The 26941-nt window shown below is 43.3% G+C and overlaps 1 protein-coding gene across 3 annotated transcripts in view; it reads right to left on the bottom strand.

The window, feature by feature from the left end:
- ITGA6 (integrin subunit alpha 6) overlaps positions 1 to 26941 on the bottom strand; it is an 80642-nt gene that overhangs the window by 31212 nt on the left and 22489 nt on the right. For 2 of the 3 annotated variants that reach the window (XM_032292942.1, XM_032292944.1), the window contains exons 2-6: positions 9790 to 9914; positions 7900 to 7979; positions 6071 to 6326; positions 3976 to 4107; positions 72 to 282 (exon numbers count right to left, since the gene is read on the bottom strand). In XM_032292942.1, coding sequence (XP_032148833.1) covers positions 72 to 282; positions 3976 to 4107; positions 6071 to 6326; positions 7900 to 7979; positions 9790 to 9914 — 804 coding nt within the window. The remainder of the gene's footprint in view (positions 1 to 71; positions 283 to 3975; positions 4108 to 6070; positions 6327 to 7899; positions 7980 to 9789; positions 9915 to 26941) is intronic. The other variant, XM_032292945.1, reaches the window with a different exon arrangement.

Raw genomic sequence — 26941 nt, forward strand, 5'->3', positions numbered from 1 at the left:
TTCTCATGGCCTACAGAAGCTAGTCAAAGCAGCAATGATTTGCAGCATAAAATAACCTGCGGCATTCTCACCCATCCTTGTTGAGGTCCACCACCGCCACATCATAGCCAAATGAAGAGGCCAGACCTTCTCCATCAAATATGTGCTCAGGAAGGAGATGTGCAGACTTCATGTCTCTCTTTAGCAAAACCACAGCTCCACTGTGATTGGCTCTTGGAGCACCAGATACAAAAGTGATCTCATCTTTAGAAACAATACCTTTCCCTGAGTCCAGTGAAAAGCCTAGAAAAACAAAATATATACAGCCGCTCACATCAATCCATGTATTTCCGGCCTGTGACACTGGTAACTCAATCACTATCTCCTCCTCTGGCTTCCGCTCCCCTTTCCTCCTGACCTTCCCACCAGCTATCACCTCCATAACCTGAGTGACAGAGTTCAGATCTGACACAAGACAAAGTCCTGGGGCTAGCTGATGTACTGCTTTCTATGGATATTAAGACTTAATGAAAAGCACCTATGTATAACGTGAATTTTGAAGTATTCATACATCTTAAGAAACAATTTGCACCCTATTTTAATATTGGAACTGGGGCAAAAGGAGATCAAGCTAGTGCTGAATTATCTAGGAATAATTCAGTTATGTTACATCATACACACAGAGAATATAACCTGACTTGTAGCATAACTCAGTGCATGTTATAGGGTTCTGCTGTAATTTAATGACCAGTATTTTTACAGGAATAAAATAAAATTGAAGAAAAAGTAATAAGCTTGGTAATCATCAGTCTCCTTGGTAATCAGACAAAAACAAATGCCAACATCATTAATACACCATAGGTAACATTTCATTGTTTTGGACCAACTTAGTTCTCAGACACAAACATGCAGACAAAACAATGACTGATGATACATGGTATTTGAGAACCTAGCATAAACAACAGAGGTGAGGAAGTTGTCACTGGTAGCAGTTACATACTTGTTCAGAGGGCAGAAAACATTAGGACACCCCATTATAAATCATCAGATAGGATGTCAGATTACAAATAACTGAGATCTGGTGAAAAGCAAATATAAACACCCACATCAAAACCATTCAAATTAAGTACATCTTTCTATAGAAAGATGAGGCAGATGCAGAATAATATAAGCTCACCCCTTTTATTGGGTTTTACTTATGAAAAGCTTCACCACGACCGTTGCAGTTCTCAAATTGTGAAGTGAATTGAAAAACATGAGCCACCAGAATAGAGACGGCAATATGGAATCCAGCTCTTACAATCATCTGGCCGCACAGCCCCAACCATGGCATGCTTTTTGTGTGTGCTTCAATTGAAACAAAATAGGACATAAAAAGACTTATGCTCTGTATGGATCAAAAAAAAATTTTAATGACCACAACCAAGACAATTTATTTGTCATCGCAGAGGTCACAAACCTAGGTAGCTATTCATCATCACATCAGGGAATGTGTCAGGCTGCTCCCGGGGAGGCCGTGTTTTATAAACAAACTGATCAGGATCTGTATAGGAAACGCTGGTCAAAAACAGCAGGCCTGTACACATGCATGGGATGGAAGAAATTGAAGAAAAAGTAATTATGCTTGGTAAAGAGGCAGGACAGCCACTGCTGTTCTCACTGGATGAGGTCACCAATGCATCCGGCAAGCTGCTCTTGCTGCCAGCTTCCAAAACCTCAAGTAGATCGTTTTATTCCCCCAGACCCCTGATCTTTTGAAATGACAGATTCACACACAGCACAGACAAGCCAAATGTAACAATACAAATTTGATTTCTTTCTCATTCACTTTTGAGGAAATCTATTCTAAAAGTGGCAAATGTGTTTGAGAAAAAATGCTTCATATTTTCACATGTTCTGACAACAAGTATGTTTATAAAATCCACAGCCATCTGTTTTAAAGACCAAAGTACTGGTTTCTTGGCCAGTACAATTAAAATTAAGTTCTTTTCATCATAAGTAATCCCTAAATAAAACATTCTGAGATAGGATCCTGCTCTGTTGCCCAGGCTGGAGGGCAGTGGTGCAGTCACAGCTCACTGCAGCCGCAACCTCCCAGGCTCAAGTGATTCTCCTACCTCAGCCTCCTGCGTAGCTGGGACTGCAGGCATATGCCACCACCTCTGACTAATTTTTTTGAGTTTTAGAAGAGATGAGGTCTTGCTACATTGCCCAGACTGGTCTTGAACTTATAAGCCCAAGCAATCCTCCTGCCTCGGCCTCCCAAAGTGTTGGAATTACAGGCCTGAGTCACCTTGCCCAGCCTTCTAAATAATACATTTGAAGAGAGAGGTGGTCTGTTAAAATAGATTCAAATAAAATGGTTCATTGATATTTATTTTGAAAAGGATTTTACCTTAAAAATCCAAGTTTGGGCTGGGCGCAGTAGCTTGCGCCTATAATCCCAGCACTTCGGGAGGCTGAGGTGGGTGGATCACCTAAAGTCAGGAATTCAAGACCAGTCTGACCAATATGGTGAAACCCTGTCTCTAGCAAAAACACAAAAATTAGCCACGTATGGTGACATACGCCAATAGTCCCAGCTATTCCAGAGGCTGAGGCAGGAGAATTGCTTGAACCCAGGAGGCAGAGGTTGCAGTGAGCCAAGATTGTGCCACCACACTCCAGCCTGGGCACCAAGAGCGAAACTCCATCTCAGAAAAAAAAAATTAACAGTATTGTTCATGTATATTTATACAATTTGAACAACTTTTTTTTTTCTTGGAGACAGAGTCTCCTGCTGTTGCCCAGGTTTGAGGGCAATGGCGTGATCTTGGTTCACCACAACCTCCACCTCCCAGGTTCAAACGGGAAGGTGCCTTAGCCTCCTGAGTAGCTGGGACTACAGATGTGTGCCACCATGCCTGGCTAGTATTTTTGCATTTTTAGTAGAGAAGGGGTTTTGCTGCATTGGCCAGGCTAGTCTTGAACTCCTGGTTTCAAGTAATCAGCCCGCCTCAGCCTCCCAAAATGTTGGGATTACAGGCATGAGCCATGGGCCCAGCCTGAACAACTTCTTATTGTGTATTTACTAGCAAATTGCTTGAAATTATTCATATATCTATATGTGTTTTTTCCTTTTTTACCTTGCATTGTTCCAGTAATATCCTAACATCTGGGTACTTTTCTCTAGTTTTTTTTTTTTTTTTTTTTTTTTTAAACAGGTTACTCTTTAGGTTTAGAAGTTTTTTACATTTTTTCCAAGAAATGCATAGTAATTACTCTTTATGTCAACTCATACCAAGAATTAAAGCTTTTAAAAGCCTTTGTATAATTACCATAATGTGCATGAATAACTTAGGACACCCATTAGTCATGCAAACAAGCCTTAGGAGTTAAGGAATTGGCCCTTAGACACAGTCTGGGTGTCCTGAAAGCTGCTTTAGCAGTCCTGCTCAACCTCCACCGGGAAGCTCTCATGCCATCTGCGGGCCCCTGTGACATGGGGGTCCCCATTCAGAAGCAGGGCCAATCCTTAGAGAACCACAATCACAGAGGGAGGCCCTGGAGGTCTTGACCTGCCACTTAAGAACAACTTTATTAAATGCAGCTCTTAAGAGTATCTCTGGAAAGAGGCACTGAACAAAGAGAGCTCAGCTTACTGTGAACACCCATGCACATTTTCATGGCTGCATGAACGGCCTGGTTCAGGTTACACAGGCCGCCATTAGCTCAAGAGATAGACTTCAAGCAGGAGGGAGAATGGACGATTTTAGGTGATAATAGGTTTCTTCCCCCCTTTAGGGAGCCCTGGTCAGAAGGAAAGGATCCCAGACATCAGTCAGGTAAGGCCTCCAGATCACCAAGCTTATCAAGTTCCAGCAAAAGTGGCCACAGGTCCCGGCCCCACCTGCCCCTTCTCAGCCTAGAAGTCCAGGGGCCATGGGCCCCGTGAGGAATTTTCACACAAGGTATCTGAGAAGGTGGGCAAAGGCAGCCATCTGTGCCTGCTCCTACCTAAGTAACTGTTAGCAGGAACAGGAACGAGACTTTCATCATGCTCAGTCTCTCCACCAACTTCATAAGGCCCATCTTCAAAGATGTTCATGTCAAAAAAAGTGTTATTCTTTTGCTCTACACGAACAATCCCTAAAGGAATGAAATGGTAAAAACAACAAAAAAATGAAGATGAAACAAAAGAAAATAAATGGTTCCTAATAAACATCCCCCAGGCTATCGCTAATTACAGGAAGAAAAATTTGGAGGAAAAAAAAGGAAGGACAGAGATGACTTTTATGGTTGTTACATATGTTTGTGTAAATTTTTATGGGAAAGAAATTCAAGTCATTAAAAAATGTCCCATGCATTTTCATGAACTATCTTTATAAAGCCATGAAACTAGATGAAAAATGGAAGGTTTGCTTAATCTACAGAGAACTAATTTTTAAATGACATGAACTTGATATGTATGATATTTTGCACTCTTTGTAATCCCACCTCAATTTGTCTTCTTTTCTGTAGTGTAAAAGTGAGACATACTGATGTTTTCTTTAGATCACTTTAACCAAGATTTCATCTTTTTAAAAATCTTGGCCGGGTACAGTAGCTCACACCTGTAATCCCACCATTTTGGGAGGCCAAAGCGGGTGGATCATCTGAGGTCAAGAGTTCCAGACAGCCTGGCCAACATGGTGAAACCTCGTCTGTAGTAAAAATACAAAAAAATTAGCTGGGCGTGGTGGCATGCACCTGTAATCCCAGCTACTTGGGAGGCCGAGACAGGAGAATCCCTAGAACTCAGGAGGCAGAGGTTGCAATAAGCCAAGAACACGCCATTGCACTCCGGCCTGGGCAACAAGAGAAACTCCATCTCCAAAAAAAAAAAAAAAAAAAAATCTTACAATTAATAATTTAAAAGATAAGGTTTTACATGGTAAGCCTAAATCACTATATGACTTTAAATGGCAACATTTTCGGTCAGGGTTTATAAAGCAGGTAAGCCATTATTTTCCATGAATTAAAATATACATAATTGGTGAATGTTTCTGTTGTTTTGTTTTACTATATGTGGCATCTATTCGTGCTAAAATAAAACTATTCTAAATTCAACATGTTGTTTCAATTAGGTCAAAATAACCTGGGAAATACTGTACATGAAGCTTCTGTTGGGGTGGAGGTGGAGGGCAAAGGGAAATTACCCTTGAAGACTGCGCACAGAGAAAGGGGTTCAAGAATCATTTCTAACCAGAATTTAAACAGATTTTTGAATGGAAAAGGGAACATTTTCCTAAGTTTCCCCTGATGAGTGAAAGTGTTATATGACTTATATTAATAAATTTCTCAAAAATGGCTTATTTCCAAATCAAATGCAGTTCTCTTTATCATGGATGAGAGTTAGGTTAATCAACTTTTATGGTACAGCATCTTCTATACATGCTTAGTTTCTTCAGAGAAGTTAAATTGTTTAGCAGGAACTGACCAGGTTCACAGTCAAAATATGTGGGTCATTTTCCTCTTTACCTCTCCATGCCTCCATTTACTCACATCACAATAATTAAACAACTTTTCCTCACATATCTGAAATTATACCTCAAAATTCTCAAATCTGTCGTAATCTGCCCTAACTTTACTGAATTATTAGCAAATCATGGCCTTTGAGAATAACATATACAGAGAGAAATGTCCATATTAATACACTGTTATTAATGTCCGTGTTGACACGCTGTTATTTGTATATACCATTACTTAATCCTCCTAAGTTTTCAGATCATTAACTTAAAATTAACACTTTTAGCTTCAGGAGCCAGACAAATATAAAACAGTAAAAACTACTAATGTTAATTATTATATTCCTACTAAAAAAAGTTAACTACCAGTATTAAAGTATTGGTAGAGAGGAAAAGAATATCAAAGCTAAAATATATATTCCACTATGATTGGCTTTTAAAAATCACATCATTTAGAGATTTTTAACATCCAACCCAACTTTTATAATATACAAATGTCTTCTAACACATTTTAGCTCAAAATGTACTAAATTATGGTAATAAATCATATTACAGAAATTATGTAGACATTCTGATCTCTATTTCTATAAATACAAGGGTCATACCTTTCCAGTTATAAGTACCCGGGGCTCCAAATACAATGTAATGAAAGTCTTTAGTAAAAGTAGCGGCTACACCTTGCTGGCAAGAGCCAAATTTCTCATGGCCTCTCAATCGCCCATCACAAAAGCTCCAATCTCCCCCATCCATATCGTCTTCAATCCTGAGATTCTGGCTCAGGACATAACACCGCCCAAAGATGTCTCGGGATTCCTGCTTCGTATTAACGTGCTGCCTTTTTTCATATCGGTGAGCACATGTCTGCAAACAGATGGAATAAAGTAGCCCGTTTTTGTCTATAAGCATTGTTTTTAAAAAATTTACATGTTGATAAAATTGTCACTATAGAGGTTAATTCTAAAAAGGATAATTAAACATGTCCTCATCTTGGGACTGGATCCCAAACCAGCAAATGGTCCCCAAAGTGGCGCTAAGGAGCCCATTATCGTGACATACGGAAACTAGAGCGTGTCTTATTCTCACTCAGAGTAATGCTCCAATCCAAATATTGAATGACTATCTGTATTCATAGGCAATTTATTTGTAAATTCACCTGTCATATAAACAAAGAGAAACACCTTATTTCATTTTCTTAATTCTAATTGGCTTTTAGTGGCTGTATAAACCTTCACATCAGTGTGAAAGTGTGTAATTATGTTCTAGAGGAGAAATCATAGAGATCAAACATACACAGCTAAAACAAAGACATTTCCTTTTCCCCACACTACTTCCTTGTAATCAAATTAAGTCCTAACTTAAACCCTGAGCTCTGAGATTATTTCTCAAAATATGCTTATTTTTAAAAGGCAGAATTACAAGAAGAGATAGAAATAATCTCTATAATTTCTACAGGGTATGAATGGCTACCCTTCATGTAAAAACAGGCTAAAAGTATAATACCAAATCAATTTTCCATAAATGTCATTCCTTAAATATCAAAACTCAATGTACACTAACTTTTTTCCCTCAAAATCCTATGTGAATTTCATTACAGCAAGCAGATTTTGAAGGAGACAAAAAGATCATCATATTCCAACCAAGAATGCATTGCCAAGACCATCTAGCCCAATCCACCTAACAAATCCTCTTTTTGTTGCTATCCCTTCTATTTGAAAACACTCAGAATAAATAACAAGAGTTTAAAACTACCTGGTTATTACTTTCCAAGACCATGCCCATATTTTTAATAACTTATCTATAAAGCTATAAAGTTTCAAGGACAGAAATGATGTCTAGTTTTGTTTTGCTTTTTTAATACCATCTAGAATTTTAGGAATATTCAGTAAAGGTTCTTTAATAAGTTATTTAAATCTGAAAGTTCTACAGAAAAGCAGGCTGTATGATTGTTTCAGAGTATGCTGGGAATCACAGGAGAAACAGGCTTTGAATTCTTCTTCTTCTCCTTTTTTGTTTTTTTGAGACGGAGTTCTGCTGTTGTTGCCCAGGCTAGAGTACAATGGCATGATCTCAACTCACTGCAACCTCCACCTCCTGGGGTTGAAGCGATTCTTCTGTGTCAGCCTCCTGAGTAGCTGGGATTACAGGCGCATGCCACCACGCCCGGCTAATTTTTGTATCTTTAGTAGAGATGGGTTTCATCATATTGGTGGGACTGGTCTCGAACTCCTGACCTCAGGTGATCTGCCCGCCTCAGTCTCTCAAAGTGCTGGGATTACAGGAGTGAGCCACGGCGCCTAGCCCAATTTCTTCTTGATATCCATTCCTGCTTTAAAGCAGTAAGTTCGCTCCCTGCTTTGTCCCCTGCTATAAGCCTGGTGCTGGCACGTAACTAGCAGTCCAACAGTGTAGGATAAACATGCGTCTCTATACTTACCACAACCTTGCCCCCTGGACCTTGGCTCTGGACCGTGACCCCCATCCACTGATCTTCCTTGCTTTCCGACGTGGGGTCAGCTGTAGAAAGGAGCACAGTTAGCCTTTCAAGGGACTGCACATGCTAGAAACCATCACTGAACAAAAATACAAGCAACTGTTTCCAAGTGGCCTTGACTCCGAGTCTAGCTGCTTGGTAAATTCAGTTACTCAATCCAGAAAAATTACTTGTCATCTCAAGGAAACAGAGAAGTGGTTTTTTGGTAAGAATCTGTCATAAAATTTGAAACGTAAAATGCTTAGCTCTATGTAGTTGCCTATTTTGTCCAACAATACCCTTTGTCCTCTCTCGATACTCAGGGTCCTGAATGCAGAAGGCATGTCAAACTCTAAGACTAATGGAGCCCTCCAAAACACATCCCTTAAGGCAACAATGTAAAATCCAGTATTCAAAAGGCCAACTTCCATCCAAACTAACCAAAAAAAAATGGGTACTTCTCTATATGCTTCCCAATTTTTTTTTACATAACAGCATTAAATGTTCTTTTCTTTTCTGGAGATGTGAGATAAAGACTCAGATTTACTTTAGGATCTTGTAGCTGACGATGTATCAATGCCAAACAGGAGAGTTATTGTTAGAGAGAGGGAGAACACAAACATCACTCTGTGCTCGTATCAGTAGCGATTTCAACCCACTGTGTGACCTGTATCCAAATTTTTGCATTCCTCAATGAGTAGCAATACAGAAACAGTTTTAATCTTGAATCATTATAAAAATGAAACTAAACAACTTTAGACACAAGAAAAAATGCCAAAATGTTAAAGAATAAGTCTAGATAATGAGATTGCCAGTGGATTTTGTTTTTTATTCTTCATAGGTCTGTGTATTTTAATAGTTTCTTAAAATTAATATATTATTTTCTAATTTTAAAAATGTTATTTCTTTTCTCTTTTTTTGAGGTGGCATGGCTGGGGTACAGTGACATGATTTTGGCTCACTGCAGCCTCTGCCTCCAGGGTTCAAGCAATTCTCCTGCCTCAGCCTCCTGAGTAGCTGGGACTATAGGCGTGCACCACCACACCCAGCTAATTTTTGTATTTTTAGTAGAGACAGGGTTCCACCATGTTGGCCAGGCGGGTCTTGACCTCCTGACCTCAAATGATCCACCCAACTCAGCCTCCAAAGTGCTGGGATTACAGGTGCAAGCCACTGTGCCTGGCCAATAAATGTTATTTCTAAAAGATGAAGAAGCAAGAGAAGAATGTAAACGTGAATCTGCAGATCTACTTAGACCAAGCATATCAAATGAGGTTTGGTTAGAGCTTCTGAGTACACTTAACTGCTCTGCTCATCCTACAGAAAGCCAGGTACACCAGATGTCAACATGCCTACGTTCTGGTATCTTCCACCTACCCAGAGTCCTTAAAAAAAAAACAAATCTCTATCTGAGATGGTCGGGAAAACTTTATCCATATTAGCCAGCTCGCATTCCAAAGGGGTCTGATAGTTAAAACTGTCTTTCTCCCCAAATAGTTTTGAGAACTTTTGGCTGCTGTATACAAGATACACATTCATTCTCTTCATTGTTATGAAATCAGTTTTTCCACAACCTCCTGCAGAACCTCAATACATCACTAGGTGGCAACATCCCTACACCATATCGATTTAGAAACCAGCGTTAGGAGGAGCCGCAAAACACGCTGCATCCCAGCGTGGTTTAGAAAGTAAAGTAAGTAAATATTTTCAGCGCAAAAAACAAAACGGTCAAGGCCGATGCAATTAAAAGAGGTCCTCTCTACAAGAATACATGTTTTTCCCCACTCTCCTTCCTCATGGAAACAGTACAGGCAAGCTGCCTGAGTGAACATGGAGAAAGGGAAAGGAACGAACCATCGTTGTCGAATTCGATCCGCGTGCATGGCCCCCGGGCGGTAATGTCGCAGCTGTACAGGCCTCCCGTTCTGTTGGCTCTCTGCTGCGGAAGCGCTTCTGCCCGCGGGGCCCCCACGAGCAACCTGTTGACGAAACAATTTGGAGATTTGAATTTAATATACATTTATCATTTAAATCAGTCAGAACCAGGATAGAGTGGGATTATTCTTTGTCTAGGAGTCCACTAATAAATACTTCGACAGCTTAGGCAGTGAGTGAGTGAGTGAGAACGAAGGTAGATCCCACGTCTGGTTCACATAAAACGCACACACACAACTGCACAGGGGACGCAAAAGGGGGGATAGTGAAACGATGAATATATGCCTGTCTCTCACAGCATCAGCATTTCTGGCCTAGTGTGATCTGGTGTCTAAAAGACACCCTCTTCATAGAACACAACCCCTAAACCCCTATGATGCCAGGGATATCATAGGAAACTCAAGAGAAAAAACCAAAGACGTGCAACAGTGGAAGGAAAAAATGGCCACACTAAATGTAATAAGCAGCAATGTGTCAGTTCCTAACACTGTGCCTTCCCGAGGTAGTTTTCAAGGGTATTTCTCACTAGATCTTAAATTTTCAGTTTATATACTGATTTAGAACCTAAGATACAACTCCACTGAATTTTTCTCTTGCAGCTTTGGCCTCTTTCCTTTTTTTCCTCCAGTTTTATTAGGGTAGAATGAACAAATAAAAAGCAGATATATGCGGGGCGTGGTGGCTCATGGCTGTAATCCAAGCACTTCAGGAGGCTGGGGCAGGTGGATCATGAGGTCAGGGGACTGAGACCATCCTGGCTAACATGGTGAAACCCTGTCTCTACTGAAAATACAAAAAAATTAGCAGGGTGTGGTGGCAAGTGCCTGTAATCCCACTACTAGAGAGGCTGAGGCAGGAGAATCACTTGAACCCAGGAGGCAGAGGTTGCGGTGAGGTGAGATCGCGCCACTGTACTCAAGCCAGGGCGACAGAGCAAGACTCTATCTTAAAACAAAACAAAACAAACAAAAAAAACCCAGATATATTTGAAGTGTACTTCTTGATGTTTGTTTCTCCAAGTCAGTTCTTCCTTCCTTGCACTTTTGTCACATTAGAACTGTTCGTCCTGTCTCATCCAATCAATCTCCCACAAAGGATTCAGGGATGCCTGGTGTAGCTCCACTTATGTACTAGGCACTGTAACATTCCCTCTTCTCCCCAACCCAGTGTTCTTATCTCGTATCAGGAGGCTCCTAATCCAAAGCCACAGTCCTCGAAATTTCACCATCTCACAGCTGGAGAGGCTCTTTAGAGATCCAACAACCTTGTTGCGAGGTCCCTTTTGCTAACACCTTTACTCACCATCAAGTTTACAATCTTTGGGGTCTGGCTAACTCATGGAACAACTAGGACAACAGACAAAGACAAAAAACACACACCTGACTGGACAGAGAGAAACCAGCAGCTCAGAGTTTTGGAAACAAGGCTGGAGCTGAGGAAAAGGACTGGGAACACAAACCTACACAAACAACAAACTCTTACAACAGAAAACAAAGTCACTCTTGGCCATCAAGAAACCCACAAATCTCCGAGGCAAAAGCAAAACAAATGAAAATACAAACCGAATACTCTCTACTACCTTCATGTCTATTGGGTCCCAAAATAAAGGAATCAGTCCAATAAAGGATTCAATAGATTTTTTTAAACCAATACCATGCAGCAGGTGCAGCGGGACGCAAGTGCACCTCAAAAGCAGGGAAGGGGCCAGACGATGCCCAGATAGAGAAGGAGGGGTGGCTCATGGAGGAACACAGGCCCCAGCACTGTCCTTCCTCCCAGCTCTCTGGACAGTCACAGCCTCTACCTCCAAAACCCCCTACATTTGAAGAAACAAAACAGCACATACCAAGGTACAGAACTGACACAAGGACTTTAATTAGGAACCGGAGCAGTGTCCTTGGTGCCTGAACCTTCTCAACAAAGGACAGGGGCAAGGCCGGAAGCCACAGGGGTCCCCACGGGTCTGCCCTACACCTATTCCAGTGATGTCCCTGGATCCCAGGGATGCCAATAAACAAGTACCTGGAAGGTGACCTGGCCTAGACTGTGAGGTGAACATGTTCTATTACTGTGCTTGGCAGAAGTCAGAGGTGGAGTCATGGGGTGCGCACTGGAAGGGGTAAGTGGGGTGCCAGGACCAGAGGCACAGAACCCCAGGACTTTCACACTGGAAACCCCTGAGAGAGAGTCCAGCCCTCCAGTTTTATAGATAGAGAAACAGAGGCCCTGAGGAGCAGCCACGACAAAGATTATCTTGGTGCAGTGTTGTCTCCATTCCTTTTCAACGCTGCTTAGGAAGCAAAACCCAGGATTTCAAGTTTACAACCTAGTTGAAAGGGCAAAACTTACACAAATAAAACATCACGACCAAAACTGTTTTGTATGCTGATAAAATTAAGGTAACACAGACAAGTAGAGGCAAGGAAGAATCAAAGCATTATTGCAGCTGGGTGGAGTGAAGGCTGGGGAAGAGATTTCCTGTAAAGGTAAGAGAAGCCTAGAAAAAGCAGCACAGGAGTGTCAATGTCATAACTGTGTGTCTTCTCTAACCACTTCCTCTTCTCACCCACACCCAAGGTGGCTACTAAGTTATCTAAGGCAGGCACAGGGCTTATTTCCTGTTTACCCCATTCTCCCATTCTTTCATGTATTCATTCAACAAATACTCAAGAGCCTCCTAGGTTAAATAAGGAATTGCCTCCACTCCTCAATCTCTGGCCTGGGGAAGCCTGATCCGTGAACAGGTCATGAGGTCATGAAAACACAGGGAGCTAGAGGCAGTGAGAGGATGGAACAGAGTGCTGTGGGCACCAGCACCTGCTGGAGAGGAAGGGAGGGTGTCACTAAGAGATGACATCAGGGCTGGAAATGGCCAGGTAAGGAACACGGCACATGCAAAGGCTGCAAGAGAAAGAGCCAGAGGAAATGGAGACAAGGGAGTTGGTGGGGTGACAAGATGGGGTGGAGGGTCGGCAGCCTGGTCAGCATCACTAATGGACGAAGGGTCAGAGACCGTCTTAGCCCCGGGCTTCTACAGCCTGCCATGCCCTATAGGGTACAGCTGCTTTTGGGTGGCCTGTGGTTTAAAAAGCTGTGGAAGTTGTCCTGTTTTCACGTCCAGTCCCTCAGACTGGGTTGGCTTCCCCCAGGCTCTCTTCTCCTTGGTACCTCTATCTGGCACATGTTCTCCACTCTCAGTAACTAGTATGTGTGGGACAAAGAATAGGCATTTAACTCGAACTTGTTGGCTGGTTACAGGGGCTGTGGTGACAAAATTTCACAAATGTCAACACCAAGCTCTTGCAGAAGAGGTCCTGGTGTCTTACATGCGGTGGCTGCTCAGCTGATAGCAGACCACACAGACGGATGGAGGCAGCAGGGTGGTTTGGGGAAAAGGACAACAGATTCGAGAAGAGACCTGCACACAACAAGAGAAACCCACAGAAAATAACGCTAGCTGTTGCACTGCCTCTGGGCGGGCCCTGCCTGCACGTGGTCCTGGCACCGTCCTTCCTCCACCTCGGGTGGCCCCACAGGGGATGGAGGAGACACAGGTGTCCCACTGCCCCTCGCAAATCCCCTGGGTGGCCACAGGAGGAAGAGTGGACACCAAGCAGCAGAGGGCGCCCTTGCTCCAGCTGCACCCCATCCCCTGGGACCCACTAAGGTGACAGAACCCATCACTGAAAGGTAAGATAAAGCTGTACCTTGACGAAAGAACACAGTAACCCCAACCACACTGGGCAACTGGAGGCGCCTTCACCCTCAAGGTAAAGCTGCCCTCCACAGTTCAGGAAACAAGCAAAGGCTCTTAATTCTGCCAGCCTTAAGGCAGGAGGTCAGAGCCTCATAGCTGAGGTCATAGCTGAGGCTATACTGAGCAGGAACAATAAATAAAGTAAATAGAGCTGCGTCCCAACAATGACAGCACAGAACAACTCAACTACTTCCTAATCTAAGTCATTTAGGGTCTGGGTGCTGGTCTAAGCTGTTCAGGACATGGTTGGCTCCTCAGCTGGCAGAGTGGATACAGGTCCAGGAGGGACAGTGTACACCTAGGGAGACCCTCAGCCCACACCAAAATACAGTTTATGCTCAAATTCCAGCTTTCTTCCCTTTCCCTCCAAGTCCCTCAAATACCCAAAAACTGGGCCCAGGCCACCCAGGTGGTTCAGTATGAAAACCATGTACTCTCTGGGCACCACCAGGATGCTCACAGCAAGTCCTAGAAGAAGAGCAGCAACAGCACTCATCACTGACCAGCCCAGTACGCATGAAGGAAGTAAGAGCTATGGTAACAACTCGACCTTCAGAGTGACAGGAACCAAGGGATATGAGTTAGAACCTTTGTAGGGAAGCAGTGGAAATTAACAGAGCAGAGCCTACGAGGTCTGTTCCCACATCAGGTCAAGGAAAGACAAAATAAACAAAGGGTTAGAATCTGGGTGTGAACTAAGATCATTTCAAAACTGGCCAGTGGACAATGACCTCCACTGAATTTTAAAGGTGCACTGAAATAAAAACTGCCTTGGGATTTCAACACATCAGAAACACACATTTAAAAGATAAGACAAGACTCAAAACCACAATATATCATCTTTAAAGGTAAGAAATAAACACTGAAATACTAAAATGCAATATGAAAGTCTACCAATATAAATATAACAGTAACAGAGGATATGATATAAATTCAAGTCTTCAGAGTCTAATCAGAGTTCTGGGCACAAAGACTCAGGACTCACTATCATGCTATGAACACGAGGTTATTTCAAGGTTTTTCAAGTAAGCTACACCCTCCTTTCACATATTCAAGTTCTCCCCCAAAGCGAGCTGGTATACTTTTGCATAAATACTTCAAATCAAAAGTTCTAAACACTGGGACACTTTTAAAACTCTAAGGACAATAGCAGCTTTGCCCCCCTATCTTTGGCAATAATTCATTTCCTCAAGGATTAAAGATTCTGCCCCTAGCTATGCAAGCTGGGCCCAGGAAACATGAAATACCGTACCATTAGAACAAGAACACTATTGTTGCTTAATTTAAAACACAGCCTTCTTAGTTTGTCCAAATTAAGACCTAAAGAGTTGGAAAGTAGCATTGCTAGGGCAGTTGTGACACCTCTACATTTAACCCATTTTCAAACTCAGTATTTAATTTTTGTTAAAGTAACAAGTACAAATGATAGGAAATTAAAAATAAAGAACATTAGAAAGCAACAGATTCCAAACTCATCCCAAGCCCCACACCCTGGACAAATCTCTTACTTTTCATTCTGGATTTACTTCCCCATAATTCTGATTATATATGTATTGATTGATTTATCAGCCTTAGGCAATAACTGTTGGCCCCATAATATGAAAAAGGAAAGAACTGCTTGCCACTTCCCATCCGATGTTTAATAACTAGATTTAGCGCCTCTGTTTGCTACTCTGAGTTTTATATATTTAAACCTCTATTTTCCCTTCAACTTTTGACAAAAATTTTGATTCCCTCGTTAGTGAGACAAAGCTATCGGCACTTGGATTCTTCCTCTTACTTGCTCCATGTCCTGCCATCTGCCAGCTACACATTTACACTCACAGGATCTATTAGCACTTACATTGTGCCTTTTAACGCCAATTCAGTCACCTTTTACATAGCCAAATAAATATTATTTAGTGCTGAACCAAACTGTATTTTGATTTTTCTTTTTCTATCTGGTAGCAGTATCAGAAGCCCTTGGCCTCAAAGAAAACTGGCTGGCTGCTCTTACGTTCTATCAGACGCTTCGTGTATTTCACATCCGGGCCGTGACTCTTGCTTTCCTTGGCTTTGCTCATTGCCTTTTTTCTTACATTGCTCACCTTTATCCAAGCCTCAGTCCTCTCCAAGCTGCCAAGCATACCCTGCGTTAAATCAGGAACTCATCTTTGCTTACATTCCCTTCTCAGAGCCCCTGGAACCTTCTGCTGCAACACAGACCTGATGCTCTGCCAGGCCTGCTACACAGGATCATGCTAGAAAAATCCTTCACAGCTATAGTGAAGTGACTGGCTTTGATATGGGATCTGATGTTTCCCCTTGTTTGAATTACTTTCTTAAATACTGTCCTAATGGCATATGACAGGTAAACTGAGTCCCTACATGTATAAATATGTCTTTATGGTGCTCTCACCCTTGATGGTTTGGGTATAGAACTCCCAGTTGAAAAACATTTTCTTCAGAACCTTGATGGCACTGCTGTAATTAATTCTAGTATCCAGTGTTGCCAATGGAAATTCTGGTGTTAGTCTGATTCCCAAAAGGTTTTTTTTTTTTTGAGACAGAGTCTCCCTCTGTCGCCCAGGCTGGAGTGCAGTGGCATGATCTTCTGCCTCCTGGGTTCAAGCGCTTAATCGTGCCTCAGCTACCCTAGTAGCTGGATTATAGGCATGCACCACCATGCCTGGCTAATTTTTGCATTTTTATTAGAGATGGGGTTTTGCCATGTTGGCCAGGCTGGTCTTGAACTCCTGGCCTCAAGGGATCCAGCTGCCTCGGCCTCCTAAAGTGCCTGAGCCATCACCGAGGGTGACTTTTACATTCTCCACTTCACCCGAGGCATTCTGTACGCACGATGGCGAACCTCTTTCCCTCCACAGACTCAGGACATGAATTTCCCGGACACTCCTCTTATTGTGTGTGGATCATTTCATTCCTTATGTTTTCTGTCCTCTTTCCGGAACCTCTCTTCACTAGTCAGGTGGTGAACCTCTGGGGTTAATCTACCTTTTCTCTCATTTTCCCTCCTTCTCTATGGTTCTGAGATTTTTCAACTACATTTTCTGGTATTTATACTGAAATTGTTCATTTCAGCAGTCACATTTGCAGTCTTCAAGAGCTCTTTGTTCTGATTGTGCCTTTTACGTAACAGATCCTATCCTTATATTGTGGGTTTAACATGTTCCCAAAATTCTAAGTATTTTGCCTAGAAGTTTTCCTACAGTTCTTTGTGTTCCTGGATTATCTGTTTCTTGTAGTTTTCTGTTTACTTCAGCCATTGCCTTTTATGCTGCTAGCTCTCATCACATGCCTGATAATCCCTGTTCTCTTTAGTTCTGATGTTGTATAAAAAGGTTCCTTTCTGGCTGGCTCTCACCCTGAGCAGGAATTCTGAAAGGGAGTCCTGGGTGGGGCTGCTGACTCCAGGGATTCGCTTTAGGCTGAGTGGGCAGGCAGCTGGTTGCCAGACTGCAAACCACTCTTCAAACGCCAGAATGAAGAGCTTAATTCTTGGGGTCCCAGCAGTCACACTAGAAACCCTAGTTTTGGGGGGGTTGTTTTTTGTTTTTAGTGTCATGACTTGGCCTTATCTACCTCTATAAAGAATTCATTCTTGACTGGGTGCAGTACTCAAAGTACAAATTCACACCTGTAATCCCAGCTATTCAGAAGGCTGAGACATGAGAATTGCTTGCACCCTAGAGATGGAGGCTTCAGGAGCTGAGATCGCATCATTGCACTCCAGCCTGAGTGACAGAGTGAGGCTGTTTCCAAAATATATATATATATATATATATATATATATTTCTTTTTGTGCATTATGATCAATTTAAGCTTTGTAAAACATGTACATGTCAACATTCCCCGATACCCGGCCCCTCAAAAGTGCTATGGGTTTAGTATTTTCCCCACAGCCAGGGTGTTCAGTTCCAGCAGCCCATATTCCACGCAGAGGTAGGGAATGACGGAATCACCTGGTCTCCGCGGTCCCCTGTATCATCCTTCACTTCCAGACCCACTCCTCTCTCCTAGTCCCCACTTTCCCTGATCACTCCTGGTTGGGGGGCAGGGGAAGGGCACAAGATTAACTCTAGACTTGGCTTCTTCCCCTGCTAAGTCCTAAGCCCAGATCCCATCTGCTTTCTGCCTCTTCATAATCTCTCAACTATTAGGAAACCTTGAGGAGCCTGGAAGCAAACTCATATACCCAGTTTGCCATCTGGAACCACAAGTCAAAGTACAATCATTTCCTGCAGGAATCAGATTTTTCTCCCAGCCTAGTTTCCCACAGTTGGAAGGGGGATGCCTTTCCCCCAGCTGTTACTACAGCCTCTCTCTTATCACGCCTACCACTCCTCACATACTGTATATGCCGAAATAAATGAGTATAATGGGGAAAAACATTCCAAACATTTTTTTTGGCTAACATGTATATATATTTAAGCTTTTATGAATGCAGATGAAAGTCTGCTGACATTTGATCACTTAAATTTATACAAACATTTAAAGTTATACATACTAAACATTCATTTAAAAAGTTTTATTTGTATTTCAAACAATTTTAATCAAACTCTATGTTTCTCTGACATTAATTCATCAGAGAGCAATGTCTAACCTAGTTTTCTAGAACATTTCCAGGATGTTTTAAAATTTGTAACATCCAGTACTTGCAATTATGATGCTAAATCCTGAGAGGAATGAGTACTGAATGTGAGCTAAATTTCTTTGTCCCCCTTTTTTTTTTGGAGACACAATCTTGCTCTGTTACCTAGGCTGGAGTACAGTGGCATGATCTTGGCTCATGCAACCTCCGCCACCTGGGTTCAAGTGATTCTCCTGCTTCAGCCTCCTGAGTAGCTGGGATTGCAGGTGACCGTCACCATGCCTAGCTAATTTTTGTATTTTTAGTAGAAATGGGGTTTCACCATGTTGGCCAGGCTGGTCTTGAACTCCTGACCTCAAGTCATCTGCCTGCCTCGACCTCCCAAAGTGCTGAGATTACAGGCATAAGCCACCACGCCAGCCTGCCTCCCTCTTTAAATTAAATAAATTCATTTTTATTTAAAACCAAAGTTAACCTCTATTAGCATCCACAATTAAAATAGATTGATGTCCTGTTAGATTAGCTAAGGTGTTTAAAACAGACGACTGTGTCATTCCAAAATAAAGTAGTCAGAAGGGTAGCTCTCATAAGAGAACAATTTTGTAACCTTCAAATACAAGGGGGGTAATTTTGGGGTAAAAACTAAATCTTGTTTTGTATTTGGGGTATAAAGAAAACACCTATTCTAGACCCCTACACATGAGAGAGCTGCCTATGCTGTGGACATGAATGCCAACAAGGGCACCTGGGACAATTCCTCTCTTTCGGAGGGGCTGAGGCCCTTCCACACACAGGCTATGCTGTACTGAGCCATTTTTGGTCATCAGACCATCCTATCGAATGGTTAATGCTTCTAGCCTTAGCTAGCTGGCCGTATGTCCAGCTTTCCCCACGACAGTCCTGGGTCATACCTTTTGTCTAAAACTTGAATGTTCACTCCATTCCCTTTCATTAAAAGTGTCCTTGTTAAGAAGATAAATGATATGGTCACCCCAGCCTCAGACAGAAAGCTGGCAAAGAAACCAGACCAATGCAGCAGCTTGAATTCAATAGCGCCACACTTAAAATCTCAACAGTGTGGCTGCGTTTGGCTGCATCTGGCTCTGGTATGGTTTCACCAGCATGGGTGAGTTATTTGGGCCTGGGAAGCCACATGGCCAGTCTCTACATGATCAGGCTACCTGAGGGTAGCTCATCTGGTCAAAGCTCACTGGCCTTGTAAGGGCCCCTCTCCTTTCCCGCAGCTTGACCCTCCATGTGTCCACTGACAGAAGTATTGTCCCTCCTCTGAATGCAGGGGAAGTGCCTGCTCTCTAAGGGCCAGTGATTAACAGGGAATGTCCACACCCTCTACCAGGCTGCCCTCAGCAAACCTGGTAGCCTGCCTTGACTGCTCAGTCTTTACTCCCCTCTCTTTAGTTAAGGGTGCCCCTTCCCAGGCCTTCCCCACCTGGTAAAGAGAAGCAGAGGAGCCATTCAAGCCTGCTTGTACCTTTATCCAAACCCTGTGCCTCTGCCTCTGTAAGCTCTTCTCCCTTTGAGCTAGAAAAAAATCAATCCATCAGACTAACACTTTGAATCAGGCTTTCCAGCCTATATGCATGTGGGTATGTGTGTACTTTAAGTTATGAAAAAACTATTTTCCTTATTTTGGTGACTGATTTGAAATCTAAAGACATCTGAGAACTTTGCCCTCACAAGTTCTATCCAGCAGTATGAGCTATGCTTCAGCAAATATTACTGTATTCAGTTTGTCCCATTTGATCAGTCCCAAAGAATCATTTCAGAATAAACTGGAAGGAAAGTATTTCAGTACACACACGCGCGCGCGCACGCACACACACACACACACACACACACACACACACACACACACGTTTTCCTCCAAGTAATTAAAATAAGAAAGGAACTTCTTTTTCAGGGAGAAGTCACCACTGTTCACAACTATTTAGCAGCAGCCGCTGTCAGGGTTGGTGTCTGGACGTGAAACACCCTCGTGCTGGCCTTCTGCATGGGGCAGGGCTGAGAGGCATCTGAATGAAACTTGCTCAGGGCACACATCTTACCGCTTCTCCCAGGAATATCCCAAGCTTTGAGAGCAGGGTCTGGCACGTGGCAGATCTTCAATAAGTATTTACTGAGCAATATTTACCTGGAGGGTGTGATCAGTAAGAGCCACTCTTCACGGCTCTGTGAGCAGCAAAGCAAGCATCAGAGGTCGTCACTGCCAAGTGACTAGGTGGTAACAGCCACCTATGCAATGAGACTTTGAATTGAGTTTGTATTGCTGCTGTAACAAATGACCACAAGCTTAGTGGCTTAAAATACATAGTTAATAAAATAGCTTTCATCTTATCTTATTATCTCACAGTTCCTTAGGGCCCAGAGCCAACCCAGGTCTCACTGGGCTGCATTCCTTCCTGAAGGCTCTAAGGGAGGATCTGTTTCCCTGCCCTTTCCAGTTCTTTTTTTAACTTTTAGTTTTGGTTCAGGGGTACACATGCAGGTTTGTTAGGTAGGAAAAGTCATGTAACGGGGGTTTGTTGTACAGATTATTTAGTCACTCAGGCTCTAAGCCTAGTGCCCAACAGAAAAACTTTCCCTAGCACATGGTTCCTTCTTTCATCAATACAGCCAGCAGCATAGCATCTTCAAGTCTTCTTCTTCCATAATATAAGTATCCCTGTGACTGCAGAGCCCATCTGGAGAAGCCAGGATACTTCCCTGATTTTAAAGTCAGTTGATGAGCACCCTTGATTCCCTCTGCAACCTAACTCCCTTTTGCCATTTAACCTACTGCAGCAGCGGGTCTGGAGGGTCAAGACACAGACTTATTTGCGAGTATAGCATCCTGCCTCCCACAGCAGAAAATCCAAACAGCCTCTTATTTACGTTCAGTTGTGCTTAGACACCAAGAACTTGGATCCTAACAATGGCTTCGGTAAAAGCATTTTGGGTTAAGTATTTCTGAAGGGCACGTTCTGGGTTAACCTTCTCCATCGCTCTCTACCCTTGAAGCACTGGGCTTCTATCACACCCTCCAACCACCAGCACTCTCCTGGTCAGGACCTTTGCAGGGTTTCTTCTCTCCTCCTGGCATCCTTCTACTCACCCTTCATGTCTCTAATTAAAAACCTTCCCACGCTTTCCAGGCTAGATGAGGTCCCACCTCTTATAACTTCTCACTTACCTTTCCTGAACAGCAACGGCCACAATTAGTGATGATACAACTGTGTGTGAGATCACTTGCTCACTGTCCTTCTCCCTCCCTACAAGGTCAGCTCTGTGGGGGGAGGGGCCACACCTGTCCAGGTCACTGTTGCATCACCTAGCATCCAGCTCAGTGCCTAGCACTTAAAGGACACCCAGTGGGGTATCTGGAATGAACAAGCCAAGTAATTTACACAATTAAAAGACAGTTTACTAATTTCAACACAGCAGACGTAAAACTTTGAGAAACCTTAAGCCATTTCTAAAGCAGATCCTCTAAAGCTAGAAGAAAGTAGGGAATATCCCTGTCAATGCCCCTGCCCAGGAAAGTCTCTTGGATCATCCAGACAGGCTCCATGCAATCATCCTTCAGCTCATTACCAACAAGCCACATCCTCCTTCGAAGGCTCAAGTTCTTTAAAGCAAACTAACAAAAACACCTTTGTATTCCATCTGTACTGTGATTTTCTTTTTGAGACAGGGTTTCGATCTGTCACCCAGGCTGGAGTGCAGTGCATGATCATGGCTCACTGCAACCACCTCCTGGGCTCAAGCAATCCTCCCACCTCAGCCTGAGTAGCTGGGACTACAGGCGAGCACCACCACACCTGGCTAGTTTTTTGTATTTTTAGTAGAGACAGGGTTCTACAGTGTTGCCCGCGCTGGTCTTGAGCTCCTAAGCTTAAGCAATCCTCCTGCCTTGGCCTCCCAAAGTGATGGGATTACAGACATGAGCCACTGCACCCAGCCCTGTACTATGATTTTTTAAAAAACAATTGTGTAAGAGTTAGATTATAATTAACGTAGCCATTGTTTTAAAAAGTTTGGTCTGCAAATCTTTGAGTAAAGTGACACAGAAATGCCAGCTGCCAGGCTGAGAACATGACCTGTCACTCCTCTGTTCTTTCATTCAGCACACATTTCCTGAGCTCCTGGCTAAGTGACTGTTCTGCCCTGTGCTGTGACTGGGCCCACCTCCCCACCTTAACTAGCCTTATTAGAGGAGACAGTGGTTCTAATTTCCAGCAATTCCTACCGAGCAATGCGTTTTGTAAGGGCTGCGAAGGAAACTGCTCTCAAAATTGAACGCGTAACTAACTGCTTCACCTCAGAGCAGTTTACTCCAAATACCCACCACATTTGGGAAACCAAAGCTAGGGCTGAGAGGTTTCAAAAGGCAACTCTTAGCTACAATGCAAATGCCCTTATCTGTAACTCACCAGGTTACAAACACCAAAATGGGCCCATTAACATGGGTTTTGTGAGAAAGTCTAGGAAACTTCAACTCAGCAGATGACTTGAACTTTGTTTCTCATTTTACACTTGCAGAACTAACAGCACTAGTGATTTTGAATGTCGGCAACCCATTTTTGGATTCTCCACATGGCTACTTATAGATGAGAAAATGCAGGAGAATCATCCTATTCCTACTGACGGGGTCACCATCTGGAGCCGGTCCACCAGGCTCTTTGTTTGCGCTTCCACACTGTGCAAATGCTGCCCATTCTCCAGAAAGCACCTGCTCAGCCCCCAATCCCCTCTACATCTCAGCTCAAGCATCACCTCCATCAATGAAGCCTGGTCCTTTCCTGCCTCCTGTGTTGCTTTGTTGCTGCTCATCCCTTTAGACAGATTTGCTGCCATTGACTCCCAGCAGTCCCTATCCCCTGGAAGAGCTCAAGGAAGCCCAGCTTGATCTCATTTTAGCTCCTAATTTTACAGCAGTAGGGACAAAGTTTCAAAGGGAGCCACACAGGTTGCATGGTCAACTATGCAGCCTGCATTTAAGGCCTCTGATAATTGAAGCAAAGAACCACCTGTAAAGAAATGGAAGGTTGAGAAAAGCAGGAGAAAGAAAATGAACTACATTCCGCCTCTTTCTGAATCAAATTCCAAAACCATATTTCATTACAACATTTACAAGAAATCCCTAAAATGTCAAGTTCCTTCACAGTCTTAATAGATAAAATTACCAAAGTAAAAATGAAGGGAGGAAAAGACGATAGAGAAGATAATATACATATCTTTAAGTGTCACGTGATTTCACAAAAAACAAATTTTGAATCATAAGAGTGGTACCACAATACTATACCACCGCGCCCCTCTGTCCCTTGGATTATTAGGAGTTTGCAGGAGCTCAGAGCAGACTGTGAAAGTGGCCATCTTGAGGCAAAACACAAATGTAAGGGTTGACCACCAACTTGATTAAAGTTAGCAGTGAGAATAAACACCAGGGCACCTCTTCACTGATGGAGCTTCAAACGGTACCACTAGGAGGGTACCATGCACAGAGAGCCCTTTCTAATGTTTTCTTCCCCTCGCTAACTGAAAATGTACCACTGTCTATATATTCTTCAAGGTAACAAACTATCCACTATCATCATTCCTATCTTGCCCCCACAAGAAAAGACTTTTTTTTCCAGACAGATTCTCATTCTGTCACCCAGGCTAGAGTTCAGTGGTATGATCACAGCTCACAGCAACCTCCACCTCCCAGGCTCAAGCAATCTTCCCACCTCAGCTCCCCAGTAGCTAGGACTAAAGGTGCATGCCACCACACCTGGCTAATTTTAGTATTTTTTGCAGAGATGGAGTTTTGCTATCTTGTCCAGGCTGGTCTCAAATTCCTGAGCTCAAGCAATTCTCCTGCCTCGGCCTCCCAAAGTGCTGGGATTATAGGCATAAGCCACCACACCCCGCCATCAAGAGATTTAAACTGCGGGCTCACTGCTCTGATTTAAGAGGAGAGAGATCTAAGTCTCTGTGACATCCCCTAGCCAGTTCACTTTTGGTCCTCTAATTTGATTCAACTGGGAACTAGACCAAATAGTGGGAAGAAGGACAGCAAGGCTGATGTATGTACAAGTCAGTCAGTACTTGCCAATTTCTCCTCGAGCTTGCTGGTTGCTCCTCACTTCCATCAGATCTTAGACCCTTTCCTCATCTCTAGGTGCGCTCTCATCCTGCGGCTGGAAACACCATCCATGCATTGATGACTCTCAAAACACCTCTTTTCAGCCCCAGCCTCTCTCCTGAACTCCGTACTCAGATATTCAATTGCCTACTAAACATTTCCACTTAACATCTCATATTTAATATGTTCAAAATAGATAATAGACATATCTTTAAGTGCCATGTGATTTCACAAAAAACAGATTTTGAATCATAAAAGTAGGCACCAGAACTCAGCTTCTCCCACAGCCAGGCTTGCCATAAGCCTTCCCTATCTTTTTTTTTTTTTCCAGAGACAGAGTCTCTTGCTGTCACCCAGGCTGGAGTGCAGTGGTGTGATCTCTGCTCACTGTAACCTCCGCCTCCCGGGTTCAAGTGATTCTCCTGCCTCAGCCTCCCGAGTAGCTGGTATTACAGGTATCTGCCACAATGCCAGGCTAATTTTTGTATTTTTAGTGGAGACAGTTTCACCATGTTGGTCAGGCTTGTCTTGAACTCCTTACCTCAACTGATGTACCCACCTTGGCCTCCCTAAGTGCTGGGATCATAGGTGGGAGCCACTGCACCCGGCCTCATTCTCTATCTTTATTTAAAGGTTTTTTTTCTTTTGAGACAAAATCTCACTCTGTTCCCCAGGCTGGAGTGCAGTGATGCAATCTCAGCTTACTGCAACCTCCACCCTGGGTTCAAGTGATCCCGGGTTCAAGTGATTCTCATTCCTCAGCCTCCCAAGTAGCTGGAATTACAGGAATACGCCACCACATCCAGCTAATTGTGTGTGTGTGTGTGTGTGTGTGTGTGTGCGCGCGCGCGCGTGCGCGCGTGTATATACATATATACACACAATATATATACACAAATATACACACACATATATACACAAATACACACACACACACACACACACACACATTTTTTTTTTAGTAGAGATGGGGTTTCACCACATTGGCCAGCCTAGTCTCAAATGACCAGCTTCAAGTGGTCAACCTGCCTCGGGGTCCCAAAGTGCTGGGATTACAGGGGCTTGAGCCACCATGCCCAGCCCCCTTCACTGTCTTACTAAATGTACACTATCTACCCAGGTGCTCAGGCCAGAAACTTCCTGGAGTCATCAATGATTCTTCACTTGCCCTCACATCCCATGTCCAATGCATCAATAAAGTCTACAGGCTCTACCTCCACATTTTACTCTCTGACCACTTCTCAGTAGTCCTTCTGCAGTGTTCTCACTGCTAGCTTTAATCAAATTTGTGATCAACCCTTTCATTTGTGTTTTGCCTCAAGGTGGCCATTTTCACTGTATGCTCTGAGCTCCTGCAAACTCCTACAACAAAGGCCTGAGCCACCATCACGTCATACCTGGACAACTGTAGTATCATTCTAACTGGTTTGTTTCTACTCTTGTTCCACCCCAGTCTTTCCTCCATGGAGCAACTGCTGTTCTTTGCACATCTCAAGTCATATCACATCACTCCTCTCCTTACAGCCCTCCAATGGGTTCCAATGGCCAATGGAATGAAATTTGAATTCCTGCTACATTCTACAAGGCCCATGGTGAGCTGCCCTTTATCTGCCTCTCCAGGTGCAGCCCCTCAGGTGTGTGCTCCTGCCACACTGACTCCATGTCTGTCCTTTGAACACAGCTAGGATGATCAAGGAAGGGTCTCTGTGAGAAGGGGATGGTTGGCGGGGAGTGGTGGCTCACATTTCCATCTCTGAGTCACCACAACTGCTTCCTTTGGTTCCAAACCCTCTTGACTCGATCTTCGCTGGTTGCATCCTTCATATCCCTAAGGGCTAACTCAACCATCCCCTTCTCTCTGTTTTTTTTTTTTTTTTTGAGATGGAGTTTCACCCTTTTTACCCAGGCTGGAGTGCAATGGCGCAATCTCAGCCCACCGCAACCTCTGCCTCCAGGGTTCAAGCAATTCTCCTCAGGCTCCCAAGTAGCTAGAATTACAGGCATGAGCCACCATGCCCAGCTAATACCGTATTTTCAGTAGAGATGGGATTTCACCATGTTGGTTAGGCTGGCCTCGAACTCCCGACCTCAGGTGATCCACACACCTCAGCCTCCCAAAGTGCTGGAATTATAGGCATGAGCCACTGTGCCCGGCCAACCATGCCCTTCTCACAGAGGCCCTTCCTTGATCATCCTAGCTACCAGCTCTAAATCACACCTACATTCACCTGATGAAATAATCTTCACAGCCTTCATCAGTACCTGAGATCATGAAAGTCAGTTGCCCATCTTTCCTCCCCTAGAATGCTGTTAGCTCCATGGGCACAGGGACTCTTCTTTAGTTCCCTGATAACACCTACAGCAGTACCTGGTATATCCTTGGCATTCGATAAATGGGATGAATGCAACCTTACGTAGATATTATTCATGCATCCCAATATTTTTCTTGGCCAAAAAAACCTAAGTAGCAAACAAACCACTCACATTTGTAGGACCTTCTAAAATTACAAAGCCCTCCACATATACTTTTATTCAAATGTCTCAGCAATTGGGGGGGCGAGTATCTTCATTTTAGAGAATAAAAATCCAAGGCTCAGACATT

This window comes from Sapajus apella, unplaced genomic scaffold (genome assembly GCF_009761245.1).
Source record: "Sapajus apella isolate SASKATOON/1434 unplaced genomic scaffold, GSC_monkey_1.0 scaffold28, whole genome shotgun sequence".
Lineage (NCBI taxonomy): Eukaryota > Metazoa > Chordata > Mammalia > Primates > Cebidae > Sapajus > Sapajus apella.